This window comes from Notolepis coatsorum (genome assembly GCF_963971535.1).
Source record: "Notolepis coatsorum genome assembly, chromosome: 10".
Taxonomy (NCBI): Eukaryota; Metazoa; Chordata; class Actinopteri; order Aulopiformes; family Paralepididae; genus Notolepis; species Notolepis coatsorum.
In genome coordinates, this window is record NC_140174.1 from 50,136,529 (window position 1) to 50,158,046 (window position 21,518).

Sequence of the window (21,518 nt, forward strand, 5' to 3'; positions counted from 1 at the left end):
GAGAATGCCAATGGAATGTTTGTGGAATGAGGAAGCCCTCAGTCATTCAGACGATCAGTCAGACTATCTGTCTGTCACACAATCAGATCAGTTAGGTGGGTTGGAGAATAGGGTTTAAGGGTGTATGTGGGGGGGGGGTTCTTAAATCTGATAAATAATAAGGCATGGGAAAACTGGAAAACCCAACCTCTGAAAACCTCTTTATATATCCGTCATCACTGAGCGTGTATTTGCGTGCGTGCGACTGAGAACATGTGTGCTGCGTGTGACAGTGATTTAACACGTATTTGCATATTGAAGTACTCCACGAATTAAATGTATATACTGTTACTGTACAAAAAAGGGAGGGGGTCGACATCCAAGATAACCTAGCTGTAGTGTAGATACATGCCAAATTGCCAAATAAACCAGCTGACTTGTACATTGTGTGAAAAAGTGAGATTGAAAGTAAAATACAAAAGAAGAACAGCCTTACCTCCAGAACCTGGACATAACTTGAGGGGAACCACCCTTTCTCTCCATCCATCTCTCCTTCCCACCAGCCGCCGGGCAGCGGCTGAACGATCTTAATAATGTCCCCCACTTGGAAAGTTAATCCTTGCTGATGCTGGTCCCCACTGAAGGGATATAAACTTTTGCAGTAACATCCAGCCATCGCGAAAACACACAGCCGGGGGTCCGCCTCGCAGCTCCCACTGATCCCTTCACGAACTGCGGTCAACTTGGGGGAAACTTGTCCTTCTCAAGGTGCTGGACTTTCTCGACGGACTTGTAATGTTAATTAGCTCATCATCGGTGAGGCGCAATGGTTGCGAAATCGGGTAAAAACTCTCTCTATCTCTATCTCTCTCTTTCTCCCTCTCTCTCTCTCTCTCTCTCTCTCTCTCTCTCTCCCTCTCAACTCATCCCAGTCGGTCTGACTGTGCGCCTCCACGGATGGTGAGCTCCGCCGCGCCTCGCAGAGTCCAGTGACTCACAGTGGGACTGATGACAAGTCAAGTCAAATCTTCGCCCCCTCGGTCCCTCCTTCACAACACACATGGCCCTGTTTGTGATATCTGTGTGTAGAATATATGCCCTTTTATGACAAAATAGTCGGACATAGGACAGGCATTATGATGATCATACCAACAATATTGTATTGGCCAACTTGACCAGCCAGTCAACGTTTGGCTGGCTAAACATCTGGATTAGGCTTAGTCAGCCTATGGTAAATTAAGACATCGTCTCCCAATGTTTTAATGAATGCTGTTTTTAATTAGTTTTGGGAATATGTTATTGTATGCAACAAACTACGATGGTACAGTTGTACAGTACAGGCTGTTCTTACAATATAAGGTGAAAAATAATAGTGACATATCTCAAAGTGACGCTGCAAAATTACGATCAAACCACACGGGGGCGCCATCAATTTATTGAGCATGATTTTCCATTAACTGGCGAATATACATAAACAAAAAGTGAAACTAATGTGTTATTATGAGTAGCCTAATACAGGGGATGCCGGTGAGTTACAACACAATAAACACAATTCGTTTTACGAGCAGTCGTGGCCGTGTTGTCTTCCTCTTCTCTTCACTTTTCTTTTCATTCTTTGTTCTGTTGGGAAAAGAACAACCACTATCAATCACAATTTGAATGGCCTCTGAGCCAAAATTAACAACACTAATCTGACGTTTCCCATGGTCTGGGAACAACACCCATAGCCTAACAGATCATATATTGTGTTATACAAATGGAAGGAGAGGGAAAACACATTGTATTAGAAGCTGCTTAAAAAGTATTTAGTTGATAAATCAGAAAATGTCCACATACAGTTAGTCACTCCACATAGTATCCAGTGACTAGAAATCTACCCGAGGACATGAGGCTTGCATAATCATAGTATTTTATATCACTTGGCTCACAATATTTATATGTATGTATATATTACAGCCTTGCTGTGATTTAATTGTATTATGCATAATTATGCATTACTTACTGTCTTGTTTTATTATCTGATATGTTCCTTTTCCACTGTTAATGGTCCATTGTCTTTTACTCTGTTGTACTTGGTTTATTTTATTGTCATCTGAGCACAATAGCTTGATTGGTAAAGCACTTGTTGGTAAACCAATTGTTAAATTTCTTTATTAAAAAAGGGTTATATAAATGAAGTTATTATTATAATGGTTTTAGTTATTAAATCACCCCTGTAACATTTGTCCCTCCTCTCCCCTCCTCATGCAGGAGGAGGTACTGTAGTTAATAATAATAAAAAAAAAAAAACTACTTTATTTTACTACTGTGTAAAGAGTAGAGCACCCTACAGAATGTTTGTAAGAGATTTTGTTTTGTGTATGATATTGTGATAAAGGGGCAGGACTAGATAAGCATTGCTTCCTTCTGCTCCTTCTCGAACTCATTTGTTTATTATTTAACTCTTTCTGCGCCAAACCCGCAATTTCTCGGGTTTCAAATCCAACCGTTGAGCGCCAAACCCGAGATTTCTCGGGTTTAAATCTTTTTTAATTTTTTTCAATGTTCCCATTCTAAACACTCGTGCGGACCTTTGTGACTCATCTGAGTACTTGAAATTGCAATGGCGATTGAATCCCGCCAGGTGGCAGTATCGCCTACCTTATGAACATGCATATGGGCCAGCTTAGTGTGGGTGGCCCGAGCCCCCAAACAACTAGGGACTCACTGACTAGTAGGTTGCGAGCAGCTGTGAGCAGGATGACAATGGTAATCGCCTAGAGCGAACTATTGGATATTATGAAAAAGACAAAATGGATAATATGGATGATGATTATGGACGATAAGGTGCATTTCCTAATGTTATATGTATTGATCCTGTTCTGATTCAAGACACTTGGACTCGAAGTGAGAAATAGAGTACCTCTAAAACAAAGGTAACGTCTATTTTACATCTACTTTACCGAAACTCCATCATAAAACATGCGTTTGTATGATCGCAGCGACGATAAACGACTCCCCCCCCCCCCCCCCGATGATTTTGTGAAGAAACATATGGTAGTGTACCTTTTGACAAAGGTAACATCTATTTTACAGAACCCCCATCCTAAAACATGCGTTTGTATGATCGCAGCGACGGAAAATGACCCCCCCCCCCCCCCGATGATTTTGTGAAGAAACAGGTAGTGTACCTTTTGACAAAGGTAACATCTATTTTACGTCTATTTTACAGAACCCCCAGTTGGACTTGGACTCGAGCATGACTGCATTCGGTCTCGGAAGGTGCAGACTCAGACTTGGACTTGTAAATACCGTTTTATTATTATTTCTTTTTCAAAGTAAATAAACTCCCTTTGAAAGGGTGACCACTGTGTAATTTTTTATTTGTATGTCAGCTCTTTGACTGCCAGAGTGGAGTGGACTCAACCTTGATGACTTGGACTCAGATGGGTAATGGGGACTTGACTCGGACATGACTCTGGCTCTTCTTTGGTGACTCGGACTTGGATTCGAACACTGGGGACTCGAGATTTAGTGACTCGACTACAACACTGCTATGAGTAAAGTAATAACCCCCCAACAATAAATAAAAATAGCTAACATGTGTCGCTACTAACCTTTGAGCCAGTGTCCCTGCTCTTGGCCCTCAGCTTGCTGACCTGGGACTCAGCGATGTCTGCTCTCTCCTCTGCCTCCTCCAGCTCATGCTGCACCTTCCTGGCCTTAGCCAGGTGAATGTTGGCTTGCTCCTCCTGTGGTGATCATATTCAAAGTTATTACAAACGACTTGTGTATGAAAACAGATGTGGTCAGGGAATATGGCTAAAAAAAAATTGTACAGCTTCCTCTGATGATTTTTTTTGAAGTTATTACAAATTACTTGTGTAAAGAAATACACATGGTCAGGAAATGTGGCTAAAACATTGTCTTACAGCATCCTCTGTTGATTATATTCAAAGTTATTATGAACAACTTGTGTATGAAAACAGATGTGGTCGGGGAATGTGTCTAAAACATTGTCTTACAGCTTCCTTTGTTATTGATATGCAAAGATATTATAAAAGACTTGTGTATGAAAACAGATTGTCTCACAGCTTCCTCGGCCTGGCGTTTGTAGGCCTTCACTTTCATCTGCAATTTGTCCACTAGGTCTTGGAGCCTCAGGACATTCTTCTTGTCCTCCTCAGCCTGATGGATAAAAACAAAACAAAAAACAAAGTAACTTCATCCAGGGGTCCAGACTAGACACCCGTAGGGGTCCTTGAGGTGTTCTAGCAAGCAAAATGGGGAGTAGTTTGTACAGCAAAATGAGGAATAGTTTAATTTCATAATTTCTTTCCCTAGAAGTTAGCACGATGAGAGAATATTTAAGAATGACTATTCGGAACTGAGAGATAGGCTTCACTCGTCCCACCAAAAGCAAAGACAGTTATGGAATTATGTGCAAATTGGGATCTTTAGCCTAATGTGTATCAATTGACCTATCTCAAGCCCCGTCCTCTCTTCTTGGTTGTCCAATCACAACTGTTGCGAAGTGGAGAAGTTGGGAAGTGACAGTTGTGATTGGAGGATCAAGATAAGAGGGCAAGTTTGATATAGGTCATTTAGGGCTGGGAGGTGTGGAAGGTTTTCCTGGCCATCCCTTCTACAATGTGAATTGCCATGCACCCCACCCCTAGAATGCCACAGCCCCCACCCCACTCTACAACTCTCACCCTTGATCAAGGAGACACAATTATTTTGACCCCTCCTCCTCCCAGGGAGTGTGCTTTAGGACTAGAACGTACACACCTCTCCATCTCTCTATTTGTATTTCATTCATTTATCTTGTCAATAAATGTATTGATCACGAAGACCATTGCCCCAGTTCCAGCAGGCATACCAAAGGCATACCAAATATGAAGGTATACCATCATTAATCCATACAAAGGTTATCGATTTCTTTTTTGTATGTATATCTGTATACCATCAACAATACCATCACTGCCATTTACAATTCCACAGATGATCTTGATATGAGCATGATCATAATCATTAGTGACATTTGATTGACAGCAGCGCTTGCTCACGTCTTACCTGATAGCTGAGCTCCTTTACTCTTCTCTCATATTTCCGGACACCTTTCACCGCATCAGCTCCTCTTTTCTGCTCAGCATCCAGCTCTCCTTCCAGTTCACGTACCTCACAAAACAAAGACCTCCATAAAGTTATTATGTGACTTAATTTACCCCGTTTACCTTGCCGCCATCTTTATTTTCTGAGATCGCTATGAGAGTATTTCAGTGACCAATTCACTTGTATATATATATCAGTCAGGTAATCGTGAGCTTGTAATTCCAAAAGTGTATATTCAGCCTGTTAATTTGACTTTATTATGACGTTATTTATATACGTGTATGTTTATTTGTCACATATACTCATTATAAATGTACAATGGCAGTGAAATGCTTTCTCTGCGAGCCGCTCCTAGACTATGTCTGCATCAATAAAAGATAAAACTCGACTCATAACATTGAAGTGAATGGGCAAATCTGCACCCGAACCCCCGTTGCATCAAAGTCAATCAATACAGCAGCAAAGTGAAAAAGGCAAATCAAATGAACGGCAGTTGTCTCTCCTTTCCTTGAAAATGCCTTACCCTGGCCTCCAGTTTCTGGAGCTGCTTCTTGCCTCCCTTCAGAGCCAGGTTCTCAGCCTCGTCCAGACGGTGCTGCAGGTCCTTCACTGTGACCTCCAGGTTCTTCTTCATCCTCTCCAGGTGACTATTGGTGTCCTGTTCCTTCTTCAGCTCCTCGGCCATCATGGCTGCCTGCGTTTAAACATGGCAATTAATCAAAGGTGAGGTGATCAGGTGAGCCTGGTATCCAGTAGGAGTTTCAAAAAGGAAAAGACAGTGTTTACTAAGCATTGTCCCCCGTATTTACCTATAAAATATGTCTGTGGCTGCTTTTTATGTCTTGTTAAAGGAGGAGATGGAGAGTTGGGCGATAGTTTAAACGGTCATTTTAATTAAGCTGGGTTCAATCCCCGGTATCGGTACCTCTGGATTGGTCAGACATTCCAACGAACACAATTGGCAGTGAGAAGAGTGGGGTACTGTATTAGTCTTGGTCATTGCAACAGCGACTCCTACTGGCCGGTCGGGGCACCTACTCAGTAGGGAGGAGATCTGGGAGGAGATAGCGTGAACCTCCACACATGTTACACTCTCCCTATCAAACTCCACTCCAGGTGAAAAGAAGTGGCTGGCGACTCCAAATGTATCAGAGGAGACATGTGATAGTCTACACCATCCTCAGACCAACAGAGGATACATGTGGTAGTCTACACCCTCCCCAGACCGACAGAGGATAGATAATTTGTTGTATTGTACTTGTGCTGTATGATGACAATACATTTGAACCCTTTCACTGCCACACGACAGAAGGCTAACCCTTTACTATCACACAACCGACGGTCGCCGTTAACCGGCTGTCGTGTGGCAGTGAAAGGGTTAACCTTATGTGTATTGTCGCAGTGAAAGGGTTAACCGTTTGGTAGTGCGGCAGTGAAAGGGTTAAGAATGCGTGACGTACTTCATTCAAGGAGTTCGGAGCTGCGATCACTTTGGCAACTTAAGAGCACCTCTCCACACGTTGACGACCCCCAGGGGGAACTATCGTAGGTTTTCTCTTATGAACTTCCTACGAGGTTATTTACGAGGAAACGTACAAGAATGTTGGTGCATGAGGTAATAATAATAATAATAATGGATTGGATTTATATAGCGCTCTTCATGACACCCCAGTGACCCCAGAGCGCTTACATAGTCCATTATCCGTTCATACACAGTCATACCGGTGGTGGTAAGCAGGGCCGCCTCAGGGGGTGTGCGAGCAGTGCGGTCGCACAGGGCCTCGCGGGAAGGGGGGCCTCGCAAAAAAAATAAAAAATAAAAATAAAAATATATATATTTATTTTTATTTTATTTTTATTTATTTTTTTTGCGAGGCCCCCCTTCCCGCGAGGCCCTTTTTCATCACAGACCTAAAATCTAGTTTTGCTTATATGCTTATATATTTCACATTAGACACGTTTGTAGAATGTGTCTGACTTGTTCCTGCCTCTGCGGCTCTGCAGACTGCAGTGTTCCGGTTTCTGCGGCTTTGCTGCTCTACAGATTTTAGGATAGTGTTTCCGGGCTCTTCTCGGACACACGAGGTACAGGGATGATCTAATTCAGCGCTATTCAGAGGAGCAAGGCGAGTGGATGTCTTTTCAAAAGCAGCATGGATCAGAAGAAATTACACCGTGGGCCAAGAAAGTCTCCTTCCAACTTTACCATTGATACTGCGTTATGGTGAGTTCATGCAACCTATTATATTCCCGCCGTGGATCTCTCTCTCTCTCTCTCTCTCTCTGGAGCCAAACTGGTCGACTAGCTGTAGCCTGTTGTAGTATGGAGTTAGTAGCTAACGGTGTGTGGCCTGGTGTCAGCGCCTGTATTGCTTTTCTCATGTTGTAGTTTCAGTGGTAGTGCGTTAGCTAATGGTTAGCGATAGCCGGGTTGAGCTAACTGGCTAACTGATAGCATCAAAGTAACGTGCGCAGCCGGTAGCTAACGTCGTAGCTAGCTGCCGGCTAGCTGCCGGCTGCGCACGTTACTTTGATGCTATCAGTTAGCCTAGGCTAGAGTTAGCTGTTAGCTTGTGCTACGAGTCGACCATTGACATTAGCCGTGAGAATAGCAGGGGGTTCTGGCTTATTTTTGTCCCGCCAGCGAGAGGCCTTTCGTCAACGTGGAGACCTGTGTTGCGGCCTTTCGCCCTGCGTTCCTTGGTGCAGGTAAGATTAATGAAAATGTCATGACATTACCCCACTCTTCCTTCCTTCCCCTCCCGAATGTTTTGTTAATAACGATGTTTTTTTCCAGGCAAAACATATGCTACTTCACAACATTTGGAGATACGACATGTGCTGTGTGTGAATGTCTTGGTCGTTTGTGTAGCTTGGGTAGCGTTGGGCCGTTGGCCAAAGCTGTGTGTGGCCTGGTGTCACAGTACCTGGCTAGCCTATTTAGCTGATGTCGGCCATTGGCTCCTTGCTGCTTTGGTTTCTCTGGTATAGACCCTCTTCTCTTTGGATTTAAGTGTTGATCTTTGTCCTTTTGGATCTCTCATACATGCTCTCTCTCTAACACACACACACATGCTCTCTCTCTCTCTCTCTCTCTCATACATGCTCTCTCTCTAACACACATGCTCTCTCTCTCTCTCTCTTTCTAACACACACAGTCTGCCTATGGCGGCCTTTCTCGATGGCTAGGCTGTGCTCGCTGAGTCTGTACATAGTCAAGGATCTTCAGTCACAGTGCTCAGGTATTCTGCCACTGTGTACTCTCTGTTTAGGGCCAAATAGCATTTCAATTTCTTTCCAATGTCTCTCTCTCTCTCTCTCTCTCTCTCTCTCTCTCTCTCTCTCTCTCTCTCTCTTGGATTTAAGTGTTGATCTTTGTCCTTTTGGATCTCTCATACATGCTCTCTCTCTAACACACACACACATGACAAACACATGTTCTCTCTCTCTCTCTCTCTCTCTCTCTCTTTCTAACACACACAGTCTGCCTATGGCGGCCTTTCTCGATGGCTAGGCTGTGCTCGCTGAGTCTGTACATAGTCAAGGATCTTCAGTCACAGTGCTCAGGTATTCTGCCACTGTGTACTCTCTGTTTAGGGCCAAATAGCATTTCAATTTCTTTCCAATGTGTGTGTCTCTCTCTCTCTCTCTGTACACTGTATATCAGGGGTGGGCAACTTTGTATATGGTGAGGGCCACAAAATGTCCACAATCAATCTGGGGGGCCGCATTGTTTATCGGCAGTCCCGCCAGTAGTACCCCATCACTCAAATAGCCCTAATAGTCACAAGGTATATAAACAATTATAATTTGTTGTAACTTTGTTTTTATTCCATTTCAAATGCATTTAGTAATGCAATTTCAACTTTATGAATTTATAAACAGCTGAATTTAAAAGTATTGCTGTGTAACCCCATATATATACAAAAATTATCAATTATAATTAAGGCTTCTAATAAAATAAATGTATGAACTTAAAGCCCACTGCTCAACAAACACAAAGCAGCATTCCTGCTGCATTTCACTACAACAGTAAATCAAAAGTGCAATAATAAATGATTTTGTTAAATGTATAAACTTTTATCCTGCTACTAAACAAAACATTATAACACTGAAATGCATGTTATGGATATGAAGCACTCAGGAATGTTTTGTTTAGTAGCAGGATAAAAGTGTATACATTTAACAAAATCATTTATTATTGCACTTTTGATTTACTGTTGTAGTGAAATGCAGCAGGAATGCTGCTTTGTGTTTGTGTTATTAGTGTTATCTGAACACTACAAAAGTAAACAAGTAAAGTGCAAGTAAAGTAAAGTGCAATACTACATGCCTCCCATTGACCCTTTATCAAACTGGCATGACATTCACCCTCGCCCCACAGTGGGTCAATAATGGTTATAATAATAATAATAATAATAATAATAATAATAATAATAATAATAATAATAATAATAATAATAATAATAATAATAATAATAATGGTCCCCTCTCTACACCTCTCCATCATCTCCCCCCCTCTCTACATCTCTTCATCATCTCTTCCCCCCTCTCTACACCTCTTCATCATCTCCTTCCCCCCCTCTACACCTCTTCATCATCTCCTCCCCCCCTGTCTTTAATGAGACACTTGTGGTCTCTCCATTTGGCGCACAATAGCAGGAATGTCAACTTCAATGTTTGTGCATGCAATCTGCATCAGATGAAATAACGTTTCATCTGACAGCCTGTTTCTCTACTTTGACTTGATGTGCTTCATGTTTGAGAAATTGCTCTCACATATGTATGTGCTCCCAAACATACTGGCCATAGAGAGGGCAAAGTCCCTGAGGAGTGGGAAGCGGGGCTCAGGTAGCAGTTTCCAAAACGAAATTCCCCTCTCATTTCTCTTTGCTTGAAAAAAAGGATCTGACTGTAGCTCGCACAGTTCAAGCTGCAACGGTGGGGGCTGCTCTGACACCATAGCGGTGAGGGGGCCGGAAAACAGCGCTATCCGTGACTGCATGCCGTTGAAATCTTCAAACCGATCATTGAATTGCATTTGCAGTGTTTCAATGTCGCTCCTGTACTTTCCGACGGCTCAGCCATTGGATTTCTGTGTGTAGCTGCAAGTCGCCATAATCAGTGTCCATCTCTTCCAAAAAAGAGACAAACTTTCTATGGTTTAGTGACCTGTTGCCTCCACGAATTAGATTGGTAACCTTGGTAACCAAATCCATAACATGGCTGTAGTAGTCAAGCTTCTTGGCACAGAGAGCCTCCTATATCAGATGAAAAAAAAGAAAAACGATTTAACGACTCTCGCATATAATTTGACTACACTCGACTCGCATTGGTCATTATAGTGACCCACAATAGATGGAAATTATGTTAGCGAACTTACCTGATGTATAATGCAGTGCAGCATTGGACACTCAACGCCACTCTGCCATAGAAGCCCGGCGAATCCTGTGTGTTTTCCTTTCATTGCCGGTGCTCCATCGGTAACAACAGCCGACAGTTTATCAAAACCCCCATATTGCTGCACGGCACTTTCAACAGCGTTTTATATGTCCACACTAGGGCTGACCCCTATTAGTCAAATAGTCGACTAATCGATCGAAAGGAGCCATAGTCGACTGCCAACTCTTCTTAGTCGAATACAATACAAAAAAAAAAAAAAAAAAAAAAAATTAAAAAAATATTATAATTTTTTTTTAATTTTTTTTTTATATTGGCCTGGGGCCGCATGGAACGTCGGTGAGGGCCGCATGCGGCCCGCGGGCCGCCAGTTGCCCCTCCCTGCTGTATATTGACTGTAGAACGGGAGCTCTCTCTCGCTCTCTTTTGCTATATGTTGACTGTATCATGCCCCGCCTCGGGCAGCGCTATTATTTAAGAATATGTTGACTGTATGAAAAAAAAGATAGATATATATAATTTTTTTTTTTTTTTAACCTTTTGGGGGGGGGGGGGGGGGGGGGGGGGGCTCGCGTTAAATCTCGCACAGGGCCTCGCATTTCTCCCAGGCGGCCCTGGTGGTAAGCTACAATTGCAGCCAGAGCTGCCCTGAGGCAGACTCACGGAAGCGTGGCGAATAATCATTGCCTACGGCCCCTCCGACCACCACCAACATTCATTCACATGCATACACATTCATACGAGGCAAGTAGGTTAAGTGTCTTGCCCAAGGACACAACGGCGGTGGGATGGACATGGGCTTGAGCGGGATTTGAACCACCAACCCTTCGATCATTGGACGACCCATAGGTCCAATCGTATGTATACGCATGTAACTGTTGTACATTTCTAACCAATCTGGACTTCACTCACATCAGTAATGGCTTTCTTGGCTTTCTCCTCAACATTCCTGGCCTCCTGTATGGCGTCCTCCACCTCAGCCTGGAGGTGAGTGACATCAGCATCCAGCTTCTTCTTGGTATTCATCAGGGCGGTGTTCTGTAAGGAGAGAGGCCCATGGACGTGTGCATGAGCTACAGGTCAACGACGGTAGTTGTTTTGATATAACACTGCTGTTAAGGGAAAACATTGTACCTTCAATTCAGGTGAATTGAATAGCTTTACTAGAATTTAAAGTGTCTATGTTGTGATGAAGTTTCATGACCATAATCTAGTGTCTAGTGCAGCGGTTTTCAAACTACAGGTCGCGACCCAAAGTCAGTAGGTAAAAAAATGTATCTAATTAATTACAGGATTTGTAATTAATTAATCAACTTTATCGCATTTTAATCGCATAACCATTTTAGGCCTGATATTCTATATTCTATAATCATATTTCAAATTGTGTGAGGTTTCTGTCCTTGCTCACTCACTCGTTCTGTTCCTTTAAACCACCTCGCTCTGTTTTCATTTGTTTCTGTTAATCATTTCAATTCCCCATTCACACGCTTCTTCCCAGTGACGTCGTCAGAGACGTCGTTGATTGGTTCTCTCCCGTCCGCACGCTTTTCAATCACATTCCCCAGCTGTCACTGCTTGTCAATCAATCAATCCTTTATTATTTATACCCCGTTTCTCCACTCTAGTTTTGTTGGATCGTTTTGATATTTCTCTGTTTGCATTCTCCGTTCCTGCTGCTGCTGCTGTTTGCTCTCTGTGCTTTACCTCCAGGATATTCCAAGAAGCCTTCCTCTTGGACACCTTTTCCCCGTGGCGACGCGCTCGCTCCGCTGCTGTTCCAGCACCATTACGCACTACGTCTGGGTGAGTTTTTTACTGACTGTCTTGATCAAATTCCGTTTTCGTGTGTTTCTATAACACTGAAGATTACCACCTTTTTTATCAGACAGTCACTCACCCAGCGATCGCCTTTTTGTTGTTCTCACTGGGATAATATTTTGGGACTTTACATCTCCCACTGTGTGTTGTTTCACACCGAAGATATTATTCACATTGGATTGTTTTTTGGACTTCACTCTCAGTGTCTATTTTTGCACCGAAGATATTCACTTGGGATTGTGTTTTGGAACAGTGCTCACTGTGTGTATTTACACGAAGATATTCACTTGGGATTGTGTTTTGGAACTTTGCTCACTGTGTGTATTTACACGAAGATTAGTTCACTTGGATAACTTTTGTATTTGGGTACAAGTCACCTCTCCTGTTCTCCTGCTCGTTCCACCTGCACCCTTGTTGACTCGCTCCCTCTCTCTCTCTCTCGGTCCCGCAACACTTCGGAGATTCTGCCGAGAGAAGTCTGCAGAGCGGCTCAGACGTCAGCATCTGCTACCCCCTACTACCACCACGGGAGAAGCTGCAGAGCAGCAGAACATTTTCCCCCTTACTTGTGTACCTGTCTTGTTTGACTTGCCTATTCTGTGCTCATTATTTAGTCTCAATAAACAAGCCCTTGTTTTTGGCAACTCTGAATTCCTACTCTCTTGTGTCGTGCGTTTGGGGTCGGTGTCAAACCATAACATTACGATCCAACCAAAATGACGACCCCAGCCGACACAGAGAGGGTCAGAACCGCACTTGCTAATCAAGTCGAGTTGACCAGGGATCACAGTCTCCAATTAGAGCGGGCTGCGGCTGCGGTGCAGAGTCTCAGGGATCAGGTCCTGCCTATGCAAGGGTCAATGGCCGCTATGGCGGGACAACAGTCTGACATTCTCGCTCAGCTTCACTCGCTGGGCGACACCGTTAATGCTTTTCATCTCTCACAACCTTCAGGAGCATTCCCCGCAGCCCCAGCAGATCCCGCACCTCGGGAACCCCGTCTCTCCGTCCCACGGCTGTTCGACGGCAATCCCGAGGAGTGTGCCACATTCATCATGCAATGTGAGTTGGTTTTCCGTCATCAACCAAGCCGTTTTTCTGCTCGTGGGTCCCAAGTGGCTTATATGACGAACTTGCTTTCAGGCCATGCTGCCCAGTGGGTCACTTCCTCCTGGGCAATGGAAGCAGATTTTGTGTTTTCCTATCCAGACTTCGTGGCGGAGCTCCGCAGAGTGTTCCACCATCCAGCCCGAGGTCTGGACCCTGGAGCCCGGTTGGGGACTTTCCGACAGGGGAGCGGCAGGGTGACGGACTATGTCTTGGAGTTTCGACTGGCGGCGGTGGAGAGTGGATGGAACGAACCTGCTCTTCGCCTAACCTTCTTGAGGGGGCTCAGTGACGCAGTCCGGGACCAGCTCGCTACCCGGGAGTTGCCCGACTCCCTCGAGGATCTGTTTAGCCTCGTCATCCGTATTGACGGACGCCTCCTGGAGAGAAGGCGCGAGAGGACCCGACTGTTACCTCCTGAGGCACCCCGGATTCCCCGGACGCATGACGTCACTCCTGGACGCCCTGTCCTCAACACTACTGGTGGTAGCAGGCCCCCCCGTTCGGTTCGCGAGGAGGAACCCATGCAGCTGGGACGCTCTCATCTGAGCCAGGCGGAGCGTGAGGCAAGGCTCAGGTCCGGTCTCTGCCTCTACTGCGGAGGTGCGGGACACCGAATCGCCGACTGCCCCACCCGGCCAAAAGATCAGGCTCACCGAGACCCCGGGAGATCCTGGTGAGCCGTTTTTCCCATTCCCAGCGCCGCGCACCACCTGACCATCTGATGAGCGTCACCCTGGCCTGGGGGGACCAACGTGCCACGGTGGAGGCCCTCATCGACTCAGGGGCAGACGAGAATTTCCTCGACTTCGAGTTCGCCACCCGAGCCAACATTCCACTTGAGGACCTTGTGAGACCCTTGGAGATCTTCTCGTTGGACCAACACCGCCTGGCTGACATCTCTCAACGCACCGGCCCAGTCGTGCTGACCATCGCTGGGAACCACGTCGAGAGAATCCAGTTCCTCATCACCCAATCCCCCCTTGTCCCGGTGGTCCTGGGTAGGCCCTGGCTCGCGCTGCACGAGCCCCACATCGCCTGGTCCTCCGGTACCATCAGGGGCTGGAGCTCCTCCTGTCACGCCCTGTGTCTGCAGGCGGCGTCCTGTCCCCCGCCCCGGAGGCCCGCTGGTGAGTTGCCTCCGGACCTCTCGTCCATACCTCCCGAGTACCACGACCTCTTGGAGGTTTTCAGTAAGACCAGGGCTCAGGCCCTTCCACCTCACCGCCCCTATGACTGCGCCATCGACCTCCGCCAAGGGGCTCCCCTTCCCGGCAGCCGCCTCTACAGTCTGACTGTCCCGGAGAAGAAGGCGATGGATCTCTACATCTCTGAGTCATTGGAAGCAGGACTCATTCGGCCTTCCTCCTCCCCGGTGGCGGCCGGGTTCTTCTTTGTTGGTAAGAAGGATGGGGACCTGCGACCCTGCATCGACTATCGTCAGCTCAACGAGATCACCATCAAGAACAAATACCCTCTACCTCTCATGAGCTCCACCTTCGAGCCACTGACCCAGGCCTCGTTCTTCATCAAGCTGGACCTCCGGAGTGCCTACCATCTTGTCCGTATCCGTGAGGGCGATGAATGGAAGACCGCCTTCAAGACCCCCAGGGGCCACTACGAGTACCTAGTAATGCCGTTCGGCCTCACCAACGCCCCGGCGGTATTCCAGGCACTCATGAACGATGTCCTTCGTGACATGCTGGAGGTGTTCGTGGTGGTGTACCTGGACGACATTCTCATCTTTTCCAGGACCCTCGAGGAACACATCCAGCATGTCCGCCGTGTGCTGGAGCGCCTCCTCCACAATCGGCTCTTCGTCAAGGCGGAGAAGTGCCGTTTCCACTCCAACTCCGTCGACTACCTGGGCTTCATCGTTGAGAAGGGCTTGACCCGAGCGGATCCTCGCAAGATCCAGGCTGTGGAGGATTGGCCAGAACCCACCACTCGGAAGGAGTTACAGAGTTTCCTCGGGTTCGCCAACTTCTACCGAAGGTTCATCCGGAACTACAGTCAAGTGGCGGAGCCACTTACCAAGCTGACCTCCCCCGCTCTGCCGTTCGACTGGTCCCCAGCGGCATGCGCTGCGTTCGTATCCCTCAAGAGAAGGTTCACTTCCGCCCCTATCCTGCTCCACCCTGACCCCAAGAGACAGTTCATCGTGGAGGTGGACGCCTCGGATTCTGGCCTAGGCGCTGTCCTATCCCAACGTTCTCCTTCAGACCAGAAGGTGCATCCTTGCGCCTTCTACTTGTGTAACTGAGGGGTACAATTCCCTGACTGTATTACTAGATATGATACTTACTACCACTACCTTTGTACTTAATATTCGGCCACCCAGTACACGGCATAAATATATTATCATAAACACTCTCACGTAGATGAAACGGATCCAACACAAATGTACGAAGTCGAAACAGGTCTTTATTTCTACACAGCGATGGTGTGTAGAACAAGCACTTAATCACTTAATTACATTTATGAATTGAAATAGTATGCACTTTTATGGCAAAGAGTATTCGTCGGTATATCAATAGAGAATGTCCAATCTCTGAAGGCGCAGGTGGTAAATATACGACCTGGAATAGTTAAGGAATAACAGCAATGATACTTTAATGATTATATACTAGATACACTAGAGGGGGTTAATCCGGTCGCTTGTAAGCCGACAGGAGTAGGAGGGGGGGGGGGGTAGAATCCGGCTGCCTCGTCCGGCCAAGGGTATCCCAGGTGAACCCACTGTAGTGCCGTTCAATGCGCCGGCGATCCTTGGACCACAGATGAAAGCAGGTGGACTCTTTGTGGGCCGGCTCTCTCCGATCCACGGGGGAGAGACGTGAAGCGACCTCGTCTTGCAGAGCGTCTCCTCACCTTGCGTCCTCTCCAGGGGGGGGGGTTCCAACACACGGCAGTGTCGGGGGTCTTTATCCATGGAATAATCAAAGTATACAAAGCATAATCCGTGCCTGGGAAGGCAGGCTGTCGTCGGTAGAATAATCCGGTATACAGGTCCACTCGCTCGTCGGCTCTGGGGCTCCTCGGGTGCAGCTTCACATGGGGTCAACCACCCTGGGTAAGCAGCCAGTTCTCTGCCCGAAACGATGGGGTACTGACTACGGTAGTATTCTCACCGCACGAAGCACTATATATTAACAGACTATTATTAGCTTAATAGACTACGTCCAACTCGACGATATAGTGCCAAATATGACTATTCAAATATTAATATACACGATGTCTCAATACCGATGGTAGGCGAACTTGGCCTTACTCCCACACGTGGCGTCGCGGGGAGGCTTTACGTCTGTGACTCTATTGGAGGGTAAGAAACTGGACTGAAAAGAAAGTCCTACTTTAGTAGCGCAGTATATATACGCACTATGAACAAATAGTCCCATTAGTGGTGCGGTAGCCAGATTCCTACGCGGAACTAGGACTTGTTCGTACATGTGGAGCGGTACGTTTGAACTGGGTCTGAGGGGTATGGCAGCCTGGCACCAAGGTCTCGACCAATAGTAGAATGGAGACTATTATGGGATGTTCAGTAGGCTAGAATGGATATTCAATGCATATTGTACAAGGAATATACAAGGGATATCAGGGAATATTAGAGAATATACAAATACAATTAAATATATATATATAAATAAATATATATATTCGGTTTAATCTGGCCCTTCACAACAGCCACCCCCTGAATAGGTCCCAGACCTAATCAGTTAAACAGAGACAGATTAATCGCGTTGTCTATTTACACATAAGGGTTTGCTGTAGGGGTCAGTCAACTTCACAAAGTCATAGGGTTGTAGGGTCATGGTCATCATCGATTGTGTCTGGGAGTCGAGGCAGTTCTATGAGCCTTGCCACGGGACGGGTGTAAGTGCGACCCTGGACGAGCACTTCAGCTGCTCGGACCTTGCCGTCGGCACCGGTGATCACTTTGCTTACGCGGTCGGCCGGCCACATAGCTCTGGGCAGTGATTGATCAATAATCATGACGACTGTTCCTTCTGTCAAATTGTCTCTCTCCTTTACCCACTTCTGGCGGGTCTGTAGAGACGGTAGGTAGTGCAGTAGGAAACTGTTCCAAAACTTGTCGGCTAATACTTGGCTGTACCTCCACATTCGTCGGCCGTTCGCTTCTTCAGGCCGGTACATTGTCTGGGGTAATGCAGGATCTAGCCGCCCCATCAGGAGTGTGTTGGGGGTAACTGGGTCGATATCCGCCACATCACTGGAGACATATCCGAGGGGCTTCGAGTTAAGTACTCCCTCAATCTCCGTGAGGACTGTTTCTGCTCCTGCGTGATGTACATCCTCATCGTATTTCTTTATAATCAGCTCTGTGACCTTGTGTCGGCTGTTCAATACGATCGGGTATTTAATGTCATCCGGTAGATTGGGGGCTCTGCGTAGGCGACCACCCACTCTGATGAGGGTATGAGCGTCGCTCTCGGGGGCCAGATGAATTAATCTGCTGTCGGATGGGACGGGCTTTCCTCCCTGTAGACAGGCCAATTCATCGGGGAACGAGTCTCTCTGGGCTCGCTGCAGTAGAAGCAATTCTGCTTCCTCGTAGTTAGCTGCTGACATATCAGCGGGGGACTTGCACTCCGGGTGGTACCGCAGGAATGTTCTTTGTTGTGCACTCTCTATGGACGTGCAATCGTCTATGTTAGGGTCGGTGGAGGCTACGGTGCTCAATCCACAGAACACAGACTTCTTATTTTCCACCTCCTCTGGACTTGCTTCCCTCGGGATAGGCATGGGCCACTGTCCTTCCGGGAGTCTTAGGAATGCGGGGCCGTCACTGTAGACATTGCGACGGGTGAGGTCATCCAGGGGCATCCCCCGGGTGATGACGTCAGCTGGGTTCTGTTTTGTATCAACGTAGCGCCACTCTGTTTCTCCGGTTAACTCTTCGGTTAAGTCTTGAATCTCGGTGACTCTGACTCCCACGAAGACTTTGTACTTGCATGAGTCCGATTTGATCCAGGCGAGTACCGTCGTGGAATCTGACCACAGGATTGTTCTAGACACCGGTATGGTGAGCTCACGTTGGATGAGCGTGGCTAGGTGCGCTCCGGCTAGGGCTGCGCAGAGCTCTAGACGTGGGATAGATTGTTGCTTGCGTGGGGCTATTTTCGAGCGGGCGAGGACAAATGCTGTGTAGATCTCTCCCCCCTGGTCTTGGGCCCGCAAGTAGGCTACTGATCCGTATGCGACCTCTGAGGCGTCACTGAAGACGTGTAAGTCCATTTTACATGTCTCTGGCCTCACCGTGGGTGGGAAGTAGCTTCGGCGCATATTAACGCCTGGGAGTGAGTGGAGCTCCATCTCCCACTCTCTCCAGGTGGATGCAAGATGTGCGGGAATGGGGTCGTCCCAGCCCTGGTCCTTGTCCCACAGTGCTCGTACAATCATTTTTGCCCTGGTGGTGTACGGTAGAATACATCCTAGCGGGTCATATTGTCGGGCGAGTGTTGTGTACACACTCCGTCTGGTGGTCGGCGCCGCCGCCGGCCTTCCCTGCTCCGTAGTCAGGGGCTTGTGTCTGTAGTGAAGCGAATCTGTTTTGAATCGCCACACCAATCCCAGGGTCATCTCCTGGGCTTCTCCCGGGATTGTAGCCATCCAGGTCTCGCTGCTGGCTGCCTTGTCCTCGGAGGAGAGGCTGCGCAGTACTTGCGGATCGCTGCTGGCCCACTGCCTGAGATCAAAGCCGCCTTTGATCAATGAGGCGCGGGGTTTAATCAGGAGAGCCTCGGCTTCTTCCTGGGTTGAAAGGCTTTGTAGACAGTTGTCTACGTAGAAGCTGTTCTTTACGCTGTGTCGGACCTCTTCGTCCGCTGCTGGGTCCTCTGCTACATGTTTCTGTAGTGCAAATGTCGCACAGCAGGGGCTGCACGTCGTTCCGAAGGGGAGGACTTCCCATTGGTAGATGGCTGGGTGCTCATCTCCTGGCTTCTCTCTCCATAGGAACCGTAACAGGGGCTTGTCCGCCTCTACTAATCTCACCTGCAGGAACATTCCTTTAATGTCCCCGCTGATGGCCACCTTTTCCTGGCGGAAGCGGAGTAGAACGCCGAGTAGGGAGGGGCCGAGTGTGGGACCGGGCAGTAACTCTTTATTTAGATTTTGGGATCCGATCTGGTAGCTGCAGTTAAATACTATGCGGTCTTTACCGTTGTGATGGACCTTGTGGTGGGGCACGTACCACGATTCAGTGGTCTGGTCAGCCTCTTTAATGTCCATCTTGGTGACGTGTCCCGCTGTGATGAGCTTCTCAATCTCAGCGCGGTATACACTCTCTTGGGCGGGGTTCTTGGCTAAGCGCCGCTCCGTGTTCAGCAGGTACCGTTCTGTGGCGTCTGTCTTGGCGTGGAAAGTAGGCATTCCTTCTCGCCGCAGGAGTGGCGTGGCGTATCTCAACACGCCGTTGACCGGGACTCTCTTGGTCCCTGTCTCGAGGAGGTGAATGGCGTAAATGTCATCTTTAGAGCGAATGTCTTTCTTTCCGTTCTTAAAGGGCATTTGTTCCAAGGTCCATAGCCGCTCTACGTGTTGCAGGAGTGCGGTTTCTCCCTCTGTGACTCGGGAGTGGAGACATCTAGTGGCTGTACTTCGGTTGAGAGATTTGGCGAGCGGGCCTTGGAGAGTCCATCCCAAACGGGTCTCGACTGCTGCAGGACAGCCTCGGGGTCCGGTATGAACCCGGTCTATCGGGACAATGAGGTCTGCATGGTCGGAGCCTATCAACAGGGTCGGCATAGCATTGTCTATGAGCGGGATCGGTAACTTGCGCAGATGTGCATATTTCTCCATCAGCTTGGCGACGGGGTATGTGTACCGCGACAGTCCTATTTCTTGGCTGGTGAAAGCGTCTGCAATCTGGTACCATCGCTCAGGCTGGCCGCTTGCTGCGATAGAGAATGAGACATTCTCGCCCTTTATCGTCTTCAAATCTCGTCTTATTGTCCGAATTGTCATTTGGGTTTCGCTTCCCCGCAGCCCTAGCTGGGCCGCAGCGGAGGCGAGCAGCAGGGTCTTCTCTGACCCGTCATCGAGGACGGCGTAAGTGTCCAGGACTTTATTCTGGTAGCTTAGTGTCACACGCACTACTTTTAGGAGTACTCGGGCTCCACTGCTGCTGGCGGGATCGATGTACATGACGCTCGCTTTGCGGCTGGATGGTGCAGGTGAAGGGCGCCGTCTGTTACTGTCGTGAAGTATGTCCAGATGGGCTCCATCGCACTTGGTGCACCTTTTCTTTAAGCGGCATTCGGCTGCCATGTGTGAGCGCGCACAGCGAAAACAGCGCTTGTTGGACTTTATCCATTGACCTGCTTCCTCCGCGTTCAGCTTGGGGAAGGAGTCACATTGCGCTAGCCAGTGTTCTTTCTCACAGTAGGGGCACACTATCTTCCACTTCTCCGTTCTGGAGGGGGTACTGTGGCTCCTGCTGCTCGGTACTGACTCCGATTGGTGCATCACAGTCACCGATCTTCTTCCATCATTTAGTCGTCTGGTTCCTTCTCTGGAGCCAGGGGTGCTCCGTCCGAATGTATCTAGCCGTAGGCTGCTGACTTCTCTCGCCAGGAAGTCTGCTAGATCGAGGAGGTTCGGTTCGGGGCCATTCGGGTCTCTGTGGTCCCTCTGCCGCCTAAAGCGCTCCTGACGAGCGGGCGGCAGCTTCTCCAGGATCCTTTCCACATTTGAGTTGGCGTAAAGTTCATGCCTCCCCTTCTCTCTTTGCGCTCCCAACATCCCTACCAGGGACTGCACTCTGATGGACAGGTCGTCCAGTGCTCGATTGTCTATTGCTGGGGGTAAGCGGTCGATGTGTCGGATCTCCTGGATCACGTAATCCCATATGCGCCCATACCTCTGGTCCAATGCTACCAGCGCTGCTGTGTATGGGGTGGTGGAAGTCGCGTAGGCGAGCGCTATATTATGTGCGCGGGGTACCTTTAAGTGCTTCAGTAGGATGGCGTATTTGTGGCGTTCATCCAATACATCCACCAACATGGTCTCCAGACACATGCGGAGTTCTGTATACTGGGCCCGGTTCTCTTGGGTGAAGTCGGGTACCATAGGCGTGCCAATGTATGACGCTGACT

At 47.7% G+C, this 21,518-nt stretch overlaps 2 protein-coding genes across 2 annotated transcripts in view; both read right to left on the reverse strand.

Moving 5' to 3' along the window:
- gas7b (growth arrest-specific 7b) overlaps window positions 1–887 on the reverse strand; it is a 90,768-nt gene extending 89,881 nt beyond the window's left edge. The window contains 1 exon segment of the mRNA XM_084323038.1: window positions 476–887. Within this exon segment, the coding sequence (XP_084179164.1) occupies window positions 476–655 (180 nt within the window). The 5' untranslated portion in view covers window positions 656–887.
- Window positions 888–1,549: 662 nt separating this feature from the next.
- The window catches only part of LOC311235854 (myosin-4-like), a gene marked incomplete at its 5' end in the record, with an annotated part of 48,749 nt that continues 28,780 nt past the window's right edge, over window positions 1,550–21,518 (reverse strand). Inside the window, 6 exons of the mRNA XM_084323359.1 lie at window positions 1,550–1,599; window positions 3,576–3,710; window positions 4,051–4,146; window positions 5,035–5,139; window positions 5,597–5,767; window positions 11,386–11,511. Coding sequence (XP_084179485.1) covers window positions 1,588–1,599; window positions 3,576–3,710; window positions 4,051–4,146; window positions 5,035–5,139; window positions 5,597–5,767; window positions 11,386–11,511 — 645 coding nt within the window. The 3' untranslated portion in view covers window positions 1,550–1,587. The remainder of the gene's footprint in view (window positions 1,600–3,575; window positions 3,711–4,050; window positions 4,147–5,034; window positions 5,140–5,596; window positions 5,768–11,385; window positions 11,512–21,518) is intronic.